General features: G+C 40.1%; 1 protein-coding gene across 6 annotated transcripts; it reads right to left on the reverse strand.

Moving 5' to 3' along the window:
- Positions 1-4,787: 4,787 nt before the first annotated feature.
- On the reverse strand, positions 4,788-11,358 carry arl13b (ADP-ribosylation factor-like 13b). 6 transcript variants are annotated; one of them, XM_081597636.1, is made up of 11 exons: positions 10,841-11,358; positions 8,496-8,566; positions 8,167-8,416; positions 7,979-8,084; positions 7,515-7,717; positions 7,330-7,444; positions 7,126-7,261; positions 6,703-6,822; positions 6,350-6,418; positions 5,955-6,005; positions 4,788-5,845 (listed from the first exon to the last, which is right to left on the reverse strand). In XM_081597636.1, exons 1-11 carry the CDS (start codon positions 10,897-10,899, stop codon positions 5,832-5,834), a joined length of 1,194 nt encoding a protein of 397 aa, XP_081453762.1. In that variant the 5' UTR covers positions 10,900-11,358; the 3' UTR covers positions 4,788-5,831. The 6 variants fall into 6 exon arrangements, with proteins under 6 accessions (XP_081453762.1, XP_081453766.1, XP_008427584.1 ...); XM_081597640.1 differs by lacking the exon at positions 5,955-6,005 and having other exon boundaries at positions 10,841-11,357; XM_008429362.3 differs by having other exon boundaries at positions 4,788-6,005; positions 10,841-11,357.
- Between the last annotated feature and the right edge of the window lie 19 nt (positions 11,359-11,377).

Raw genomic sequence — 11,377 nt, forward strand, 5'->3', positions numbered from 1 at the left:
AGTCAAGTGGAAATTCAGTTATTTTAATGATAAAAATGACAATAATTCATGCAAGAAAAAATAACAAAATTAGGCAAAATAAAAGTTTTCCAAATCAATATAAAACTTCTGAAACCTTAACAAAAACTGCAGGTGTGTGTCTGTGTCTGGTGTATTTATGGTTAAAACATGTTTGTAAGAGTAGAAATACTTCATAATAAAATTACTGAAGTACAGCGTAATAAAATTTCTCCTCAAAGTAATTTAAAAAAAACTCAAGTAAAATGTAATTGAGTAAATTTAACTCATTTCTACTTTGACCAAAAATAACATATTTGTTTTAATTTGGAAAGAAAAATTCTCAGAATAAATTGAGAAAGTGGTTTCCCCAATTTAAGTTTTGGTGCTAGAAAGCCTACAAATTATTAAAGGAATTACATAAATAAATCTAATTGATCTAGTTTTTGATGTTATAAAAGACTTGACTTATGGGATTTGTCAAGCAGATCTGTAGATAGAAAGAAATTGAAGCAGCACGCTTACTTTTCCTGTAGATCCAGGCGGCGAGCAGCTGTGGCGAAGTCAGCATCATGAACATCGAGAAGACGAGACGTGTCAATAGTGAGATGATTTCTATTGCAAGAAAATTTTGTTTTTATTTACTCTTTCAATTAAAACTATTTTTGCAGACAAACTAATCAATTACAGCACAAGTCCAGCATTCATCCTCCGTGGGGCTTAGCTGCTACATTTAACTTTACAACAATTTTTTCCTCAGTGTCAGAGCCAATTGAAGAAATGAACTGTAAATCATATTTTTAGTCTAATGTTTTGTCCATATGTAGTCGGTCTATGTAAAAATAAATATGTCCGCAATGTGTTCAGTGTTCATGGCGCAACCAACAAAATAACACTGTCATACATATGAAACCACACAAATCCGACCCTGAGCATTGCTTTAAACATGCCAGACCTGTAGGGGGCAGTGTAGTGCAAAGATAAAACCTACGACAGCCAATCAGATTGCTTCAAAACAACCATAACTTCCTGGTGCCGCAGGGTTTGGTTTTGTGGACAGATACAATGGCTGAAGTCCTTTTAAACATAATTAGAATATAAAGTTAATAAAACACAAGACAATGTTGTTTGGGAATCAAGTTAAAGCAAGAATGTGGATATGTTGGCGCATTATTGGTCGTCGATTGTAATGTGCTTGACCTTAAATCTCCATTTTCCCAAGACAACACAAGTATGAGTTTTTAGAAACATTGTTTTTACTGAAATTAAACTTTCAGTTTTTGTGTGGATAAATTGTCAAACTAAAAGGTATTTGTTTTACACCGTTGTATGTGAAATATAGTACAATTACAGCATTTCACTTTTTACTTTTGAATAAAGGATTTATGTGGTTATTCACCACTGTGGGAAAATATAAGCAGACTGGATTAAGCAGAGGGTTCTTTTATATCTCTGGGTGTGGTGCCGGTTCATTAGGTCTCCAAGCTTCTTCCTCACAAACATTAAATCAGTGCAGAGACCTACATGTGGTCTGCTGGAGACTTCAATGTTCCTCGATTAATGCCATCATCTTCAACATTTCACTTTCTCTGCTGTGTGCTAATTGTTTTCTTTTTATTTTTCAACTTTAAAACTGGAACAAGACCATTTTATGGCCATATTAAAGCTTAAAAAGCTGTAAAAAGTCATGTTGGCAACAACCAACCAATCTTACCTTGCCTAAAATCTCACACTGGAAAAAAATCCGCATTTCGGAAAAAGACATACCTTCTGTTAAACATGGTGGTGGTAGAATGATGGTCTGGGATGCTTTGCTGCTTCAGGATTTGGTCAACCTGTCATGATTAACAAAATAAAATAATATGAATTCAATTTTGAAAGCCAATATCCATCAGTTTGTAATGGATATCAACTAAATCAATTAGTTGGTTTATGCAGCAAGTCTGTCTCTGAATGACGCAAAGGAAACAAAACAAAGGTACTGGTGAATCTGCAATTAACTCCAAACTTAATGAAGATGGTCATGTTTGAAAACTCTCCAATATGAATTCAAGCTGTTCTGCAATTTCTCCATACTGGTGGAAAAGACTAAATGTTTATCAAAAAGAGTGAAAACCAGTTGGTAGGTAGATGCTCAGTTCTTCCATAACTGGTCAGATTTGTTTAGATTTAGATCCATGACGGTGCAATATATTTTTTTGCAGCAGTGCTAACTCTCCCTCCAGGCCCTCAGTGTGGAAATAAAAGCCCTCTGTAGGCGTTTGTGCTCCCCTGAGGCTTCCTCCAGGCAGGATGTCAGAAACCCATCTCTTCCAAAATGTCCAAAAAGATTCCTTAAAGATGTCCAAACCACCTGGACTCATTCCCTTTGAAGCAAAGCAGGTGCAACTCTCTCCCAACCCAACTGAGGTCCATGTCCTACATAAACAACATCATTAGGTCATTGTATGCTCAACCATTCAAAGACTTACAGGCGTTCAGCATTCTTAGTCGCTGAGTGTGTCCAACACTTTCAGAAACCCAAACTAATGAATTTTACAAAGCAATTTAATCGACTCTGGCCTCGGATCATCTAATTCAACCTCACTTTGCAGCGTCATTCACCCTCTCAGCATGCAAATAAGTTATTTCTTTGCTCAAGTGCAGCATTCAAGATGTAATATCTTAATTCTCCAGTGAAACAAAAACACAATCAGCTGGTATTACGCCTTTCATCTTTGAAGGTGCAACTCATGACCATCATGCTTTAGAAGTCTATTAAAGGAAGGAAAAATTTGTTCGATAACATTTTTAATGTGATGCTAGTTCTATGAGTATGGGTGTGCATGGTTGTGTGTCCTGTGTGTCTCTGTGTTGCCCTACGACAGACTGGCGACCTGTCCAGGGTGTATCCCGCCTCTCGCCCGAAACGTTAGCTGGAGATAGGCACCAGCAACCCTCCCAACCCCATTAAGGGACAAGGGTGCAAGAAAATGGATGGATGGATGGATGGATGGATGGATGGATGGATGGATGGATGGATGGATGGATGGATGGATGGATGGATGGATGGATGGATGGATGGATGGATGGATGGATGGATGGATGGATGGATGGATGGATGGATGGCTAGTTCTAACAATGGGGCTGTAAATATGGGCAGGAAAGTGGGGTCATAGGCGGGTGGGAGCTGTGATCGTCGGCCTCATGATGCTAGGCGGCCAGTTTCTCCAAAATTTCTCAGGATATTTGTTCGCTGGGGGTTGACCTGTCCAGTTAATGCTGCATGCACTCTTCTGCAGGTACTGCCTTCGTTAATTCAATATTTTGAAACGTGTCTGAATATATTTGAATGTTTCTGTGAGTGTAGAATTATCTAGTGTGGGTATGAAGACTCCAAGTATTGTAGTTTTTAAACTAGAGCAGATTAACGATGCTCGAGGTGGTGAAAAATTAGGTGGACACAAACTTTATCATTTTCCAAAGCTAAAGCAAACTTCAGCTTCAAATTGTTAAGGCTGTAGTGTCTGACCACACAGAACTTTCTGGAAGATTTGGGAAAATAGTCAGGTCAAGGGTCAAAAGACATTAAGCTTGAAAAATAAGTCTAATGTATGCTCTCCAGATGTATAAGCAGACAATCCAGCGCCAGGACCGAAAGAAGACGTGATCGTGAAATATATTTTGTGATTTGTTTAATTTGGGGAATATGTGTCGTGCAGAGCCCTGTAAAACGGACACTGCCCAGAGATCGGGAGGATTTCGCTGCGATTGGGCCAAGATTTCCTCAAAGCTCAGAATGCTGACTTAGGCTGCAGTATTGTAATAAAACTTTGCTGTTCAACCAAAGTCTGTACCATGTTGAGTCTTTTTTCCTGCAACATCACCACACAGCATCAAGAGAAGACAAACAGAGAACACCGCAAGGAATTAATAGTAACATTTCAAAAATAATATTACTGAACAGAAAACAATATTTATTAAATTTAGTCTCCCATTAACAAATGTTGTGAAAGGTGACAGACTGTAGGAAACACCAATAAAACTTGATTCTCTCACCTCAGACGTGAATCCAACATGGCGGCTCTTCCTATGGTCAACTTTTCAGTTCCTGAATTAAAAACATGGAACACGTGGGCGATAACCCAGAAAGAAAATCTCACTCTGAGCATGCGCACTTTGCGTCAGAATGAAGAGATCTATTTTCTATCCGTTTTACGGCTAACGTGAAAACAATGGAAACAGATCGGGGACGCTGAAAAAATCTTACTTTCTTCCCCTTTTGACCCAGTTTGGTGGTGTTTAACATATATAAAAAAAGAAAAATGTGTAATTAATAAATAAATAAAAGCAGCACTTAACACTTCATCACCAAGGTGCAATATTTATATATGGTATCTCTTGCGCTTACACATTAGTATTTAACAAAGCTAATTTCAGCTTCATGTCACCTCTTAGTTCCTACTTATTCACATATTAATATACATATTTACAACCGTGTAAATATGCACTGGTATGACAATAAAAATCCCATTATGTCCTTTATACATGATTTTTAAGATCCAATAATAGTTTTAGGTTATATGTTTTGTCTCCTTATCTACCTACAGTTTTAAAACGACTGAATCCGACAACCAAATCCATCCCAACAGTGTTAGATTCATCAGCAGAAAGTACTGAATAGCAAACGAGTCGTGATGCTCAGAAAGCGATCTGGATGCTAATAGATTCCAAAAATAAAACAAACACTCCACATTCACAGGAACCACACATCTAATCTGGCAACAGCGTGAACAAATGATTCTAATCAGTTCTTTAAATATTTAAAACATCTTTAATAGTGCTCTTATAAAATTTCAGGGTAGAAAAAGAATCTTTTTTTTTTCAAACATTTGGATCATCACTGCACTACAGATCCAAAGTCCACATTGTGTTTTTAAAGTGATGTTCGTTTCTTCACTTCCATCCTCCTGCTGACTCTTATAAAACAGAAATAAAATGAAATCAGAGCCACTTCATTGGGAAACATGGGAGGAAATATCACTTTAAAAACACAAGCACAGTGTAAACAGCAGAATGCATGAAAACGTATGAAGCCCTGTAGCTTTTATACATATTTTCTAACTGTAAATAAAGTGGTATAAAAACATATCTAAAAAGATTTTGAGAATTTGCTTTTTCTTCTTGTGACAGCAATGAACATTTTAGTGTTTTTTTTCTTTCTGGAGTTTAACCAGCTGATATAAATATGTAAAAAGCTATGAAAAGCAAAGACATCTCTACCATCTCATCCATGTTCATCATGATTACATCAAGCTTACACTACGAATCTCAAAGTGCAAAAATAAATGACAGTTCATTTTTAATGGCAATCAGTATACAAATATATTTCTTCAAAACAAACAGAAAACTTAGCGCAAAAAGTAGGGAAATCTGTATTTGATCGATTATTTCTTGGTTGTAACCCTGCAACATTTTTCTTAATAATTCAGTTTATTTCTCCTGAAATGGTGCCGTAGTTATAAGATGTTTTTATAAACTTGACAGCTTCACCATTTTAGAGGAAATAAAGAGCATTTTTCCAACTGCACTGCTACAACAAAGAAACAACTGAGCAACTTGAACGTCCTTTCTTATTGTGCTAAGGTTAGATGAGGTTTTATTTACATTGCTTCTCAGTTTAAAGTGTTTTAGTTGGATGCACTGACTCCCAGCTTTCAATACTGATCACTAATAGAAAACAAATCTATTGTTTTGGTTCCACAGTTCAGCATGAAACTCTGCTCCGTTTTCCTCCTCTGCTCAGCCCAAGCCGCCGGCTCCCGCGGTTGTCCCACTGGTGTGGTTTTGGTGGTCTACACCCCGCTGGCTTGGGACAGAAAGCACAGAAAAGAGCTGTGATTGGTCAAAAGCTGACCTCGGTCAGTCAGTCGGTCAGTCAGTGAAGGAGCTTTAAGAGATGACGTCTTGAGAGTCACCGTTAGGTCGCGGCCTGTTGGCGAGCGGCGGGAGCGGTTTCTTGTAAAACTCTGCGAAAGGCAGGAGAAAAAGGTTCGGCTGGGTTATTAAACTACATCCGTCGGGGAGCAACAGGAGGCACGGCGATGGGGTGGTGATGACGTGGGGAGAAAAGGAGTTAGTGCAGCCGACAACAGTGAAGCAAGCGCATGCCTGGTGAGATGCAGGAGGGGAACGATCAGCGTTTTTCCAAAAATGGAGGAACAAACGTCGGGTTTTCCTTTATAAAGGCTGATTTAAGAAGGAAAACCTGACTGCAAGCCTTAAACATGAACACATGTGAGGTTAGCTGGAACCAGGAAGGAATTAGTGCGATGACGACATGAGGTGATGATGACATCACAGGCGGCTTTACCGGAATGTCCCGAGTCTCCGATCGGCTCGAGTTTGGGCAGCCGAGAGACTTTGGGCGTGGCCCATCCCACTGGAGGAAAGAGACGAATAAAACAGAGTGATGAGGGGAAAAAACAGAGAGAGAGAGAGAGAGAGAGAGAGAGACAGCGGCAACGGTCCTCCATCACTGAAACAACTGATCTACAGAACTACAAGTCAGAGCAGAAAGAATAGAGACGATATAGGAAACAGACTGGAAACAATGAGGAAGGAAATATGGATATTAGCAAGAAGGAAGAAAGGAGGAAAGATGGACAGAAGTAAAGTAGCTAGGAAGTGAGGTTGTAGGCATCCAGTGTTGACCATCAGACTGACCGGGTGGCGGCGGTGGTGGCGTTGGGCTCTCTGTGGGGCCGTCGTCGGCCCTCAGCGGGTCGACCCGGTGCTTCCTCTTCAGATGCAGTTTGCTCGTCTTCTTCTTGCTCTGCTCTCCTGCTGGGACCAAACGGCTGCTGGTGACTGCTGACACGGTGCTTCAGTAACTCTTAAGAGGATTTTTACTTTTGCATTATTTACTTTTACTTGTTGTTTTGTTTGTTTATTTTGGATATTTAAAATTAAAGTGTAAAATCCTGATTAGACTTTAAAGTTCGTTGATTTTTGAGAATGTGTTCTGCCATATTGTCGTTTCCCAGAATAATTTCTGGGACAATTTATCATCAGATAAATTTGTTATTGCGACATTACCCTCATCTGATTAATCATTTAATTATCTCGTAAGAGCGAACAGGAACTCACCAGGCGTCGTGTTTTCTGCTGTTTGTCTCGTGTTGTTTGGCTCTCCAGCGTTGTCCTCCTCATCCTCCTCTTCCTCCTTCGGACCGTTACTCCTGTCTCCTAACTCCAGCTGCTCCTTCCTGTCCGTCTCTTCTCTCTGGAGAAGGAAACGTTTTATTTTTTTGCTCGCTGAAGCTGTGGCGGTGTTAAGTGGCAATTGTGAACCTTGGAGATTAAATCTCCGATGGGTTGGAAGGGGCTCTGCATGTTCCCGTCGTCAGCTTGGTCCTCCTGGACGGGCCGTCCTTCCCGCTCTGCTTCCTCACGCTCCAGCCGTTCCCTGCAGACAGGACGAATGTCTTAGTTTCTATTTATCTGCGTCATCCTCCGGTCCTCCGTCGCGTCCTCACCTCTCCTCTCGTATCCGCCGCACCCTCTCCGCCCTCTCCTTCTTGTCCTGCTCCTCCAGCGCGCGCTGCTCCGCCGTGTCCTTCTGCACGCGCTCAGCAATCGCCTCGTAGTCTTTGGCGATGTTGCTGAGGAGCCAGGTCAGGCCCTTCTTGATGGACTTGTCCACCTTCTTTCCACATCCTAAGATGGCGGAGCACGGTTCCTGGAGCAGACGCCGATACAGTTTTTGGTTAAAACTTGTTTGTTTTTCATTCAGTGGCAAGAAAATCCAGAAATTTTACTCAAGTAAGAGTAGAAAGTACAGCATAGTAAAAAATACTCCTCAACTCAGAAAAGTTACTCAAGTAAACGAAACTAAGTAAATGTAACTAGTAACTTTTTTTTATTACTTTTATTGGTATTTTTACTACAATATAGTTTTAATTTTTACTTCAGTAAACCCCTGTTAGACTGAAACACTCACGATCTGACAGAGACACTTGTTCTCGTTGACGAGTTTCTCCAGCGACAGGTTCTCGATGATGTCTGCCTCCGGTAGCGCCCCCTCCAGGTCTTGTTTGTTAGCAAGTCTGCGAGCGGAGAGGAAGTTTAGAAATCACTCAGCTGGAGGGAAACCTGAATTCAGGATGAATGTTTTCGATCCGGACTTACACCAGGACGGGTTTTCCAGCGATGCGCGGGTGCTGCAGGACCTGTGCCATGGTCTCCCGCGTCTCCTGGATGCGCTGCACGTCGCTGGAGTCCACCACGAACACCACGCCGTGGGACTCCGAGTAGTAGTTCTTCCAGATGTCGCGGATCCGCTTCCCGCCTCCCAAGTCGAAGATGGTCACCTCAAACTTGCCCTGCTTCAGGTCCACCTTGGAGAAGCCCACAGTGGGAGCCACGTCCTGCGGGTTCTCTGCAGAGAAACCCAAATGACGAACAATCTGTCCTGCAGCTTCATTCGCAGCTGAAAACTCACGGCTGGGGAAACCAACCTCCCTGGATTCCTCGCACCGCCGCCGTCTTCCCCGCGTTGTCCAGACCCACCATCACCAGGGTCACCTTCCTGTGAGGAGCAGCGAACATGAAGTCATCACAGCTGAACAAAGGCAGCCTGCAGAACCACCAGGTGTTATGATGCGTCTGATAAGCTAGAGAGCGTCAGCAGCAGTCATAACACTGATGACGCAACGTGAGGCTGCATCACTGCTCCCACGTTTTAATCTGATTAAAGATTAAATATTTTTAGCTATTTTGATGTCAAATTTCGCAGCTAAGCAGATATTCATAAAAGGAGAATTTTTAGCTAATTAAAAAGATAGTATTATTTAATTTTAGCTATTTTACAGTCAAACTTTGCAGCTAAGAAGGAAATTATAAAAGATTTTTTTTAGCAAATTAAAAACAGATATTAATCTTTTTTTTCTTTTTCCCATTTTGCTGCCAAACTTTTCAGCCAAGCATATATTTAAAAACTGATGTTTTTTAGCTCAGTGAAGAAATAATATAAAATATTTTTAGCTATTTTGCATTCAAACTTTGAGGCTGTAAATGAAACATGAGGCAGTGCTATCGCTATAGCAACAAAAATGAAATGAAAATGAGAAATATTAAACTGTGTTTTAAACTAATGTAAGAATATTAATCCATTCTGATTTATTTCATTCACTGCATTAGTCTCAGGAATGAAGAAATAATACTTGCTACTGGAACAATTCACACAGGAAGTTGAGAAATGCAGCAGCTTTTTAAAGCGACAGTCACCTTCCAGGTTTTCCATCACAAACCAAAACAAAGCTATGAAATCTCTACTCAAAAAGTCTGAACATCGCCGTAGCAATCAACAACGCACAACTTAACTTTGACATCTGCGCCTAAAAGACATCAAACGCACAATCCATGCGACCGTCCTCTGCAGCCAGCTGGCCTTCATCGGTCCAGGAGCTGAGACGCCGTCCGCTAACCCATAACGCTACCGTCGTCGCCGCTGGAAACCAGCAACAGCAGCATGAAGGAGACCCGCTGAAGCAACCTGGCTGCGGGATTAGTCTGGGATTTCTGGCTAAGTCTTAAGGATCAGATGTTTCAGTCGTCACGTGAGTAAAGTACTGTTGATTACTGGCTGCTGTCTGGTGAAATATGTGACACTAACAACAACAAGTGTGATGCAGAAAATGAAAAATATGACAGATGTATGTCTTGGTATCAACTTCTCAACTAGTTTCTGTAATAAAATCATTAGAAAGAGGGTTTTGTTAGCTTAATATTGATTTTAAATCAATTCATTAAGAAAAACATATTGGTTTTGTTGTATTGCATGTTACACCAGTTTTTAGTTTTTATTCATTAATCTATTGATTAATTCTTTCAAACAAACATCCCACCTTCTAGCCACACTTTTTTATGACTAGTTTTTTTACAGCTCATAAATTTAGTTGAGTTTTTTGTTATGTTGCAGACTTTTTGTTTTTTTCCTAATATTTTTTAATTTTGTAAAAAAATCTTTTATGCTGCCCTTATTGTGTACATACATAAATAAATGGTTATATGTTGCTGAATTATCAGCATAAGCACAAGTTGATCAAAAAAGGTTTTTTACACATTTCTGACTTTGATCTTGAACTTAAATAAATAGGAAAACATAAACGCTTAGACATGATTTGCCCCAATTTATTACACATTTTTACTTTGTGAATTTATTACATTTATTTACCATTTGTGTTGGACTGATAAAGTGTGGACAGACTGGCGATAAGCAAATAAAAGTTTAATCAAAATATCTTGCTGCATTTATTACAATTTAAATTACAATATGGAGATCAGAATTAATTACCTCTAAACAAACAAGACAAATCTGGATTGTTTTCAATCATATCTGGATTAAACAGCTAAGGTTAAATTCACCAGCAGGTTTTTTAAGTCCGGAAACGTCATCAGCTACAGTTTATAGTTATTATCACATGGGAACTTGTTCCCATCATTACATTTATGATAATTAATTATCTGCTTCTGCACAACTGCATAAAAAGCTTCATTTTCAGGATTGTTTGCATTTGTTCTAAACCAAAAATAAGAGATGAAGGTAAAAACTCCATTATCATAGGTTTGAATTAAATTAAAGCAAATATGGCCTTCCCCTAAAAGAGTATTAATGATGAGTGATCTATCATTTAATTTTACAGAATAAAATATCTACAAAGAGCATTAGAAATGATTTAGACTGCAGGAATCTTCCGCTACATGACGCAATCCGTGAATGCGCTGCACTGATTGGACCTCCAGCTCTGTTGTTTATCATTCTGGTCTCTTTAAAAAGAAAAAAGAAAAGACATCAACTCACCTGGCAGGTTCCTGCCAACGTTTCAGCCAGCTGCAGCAGTTCGCCATCAAACTAAACATGTCAGTCCGCCTCCAGATCGCAGCAGCTGCTTAGGTGGTCATCGATCCAAGGGGGGGGCTATCTAGCTATCCAGATGAACGATCCTTTTAGTCACGAGTTGCTACATCATTGCGAGCTAACTCATCATGTCAGCAGCGTTAGCAGCCCTCTACTTGCTCGACGTGAGTGGAAATGATAAAACTGCTTTAATAAATAACACCGACTCGATTGAAAACAATTCCCAGGACTACAAAAATCCCGTTATCCAAGGCTAGCTGGAGCTAACGCAGCTAACAGTAACGGTAGGCAATTTTTTGGGGGGAACTCAACGGACGAGGGAGTCTTAAAATTCATCGACCAGAAGTCGAGCTTCGTCGATATGTTGCTGAAAAAGTGTAAAGATAGAGCCACTATTCCACCAAAGAAACATCGTCCACTTAGCTCCTAGCGGCTCGCTTTGTTTACGCCGTCGATACTGCTGCTAGGCTGCGGGCGTGA

This window comes from Poecilia reticulata, chromosome 2 (assembly GCF_904066995.2).
Source record: "Poecilia reticulata chromosome 2, P_reticulata-male-v2, whole genome shotgun sequence".
In the NCBI taxonomy this organism is placed as follows: domain Eukaryota; kingdom Metazoa; phylum Chordata; class Actinopteri; order Cyprinodontiformes; family Poeciliidae; genus Poecilia; species Poecilia reticulata.

Coding starts and splice junctions, on each gene's coding strand:
- arl13b (XM_008429362.3), bottom strand. CDS start 10,899: ATGTTTAGTTTGATGGCGAACTGCTGCAGCTGGCTGAAACGTTGGCAG. Junction 8,417..8,495: donor GGTGCGAGGAATCCAGGGAG/GTTGGTTTCCCC, acceptor GTTTCTCTGCAG/AGAACCCGCAGGACGTGGCT. Junction 6,006..6,349: donor CGGAGACTCGGGACATTCCG/GTAAAGCCGCCT, acceptor TGCCTTTCGCAG/AGTTTTACAAGAAACCGCTC.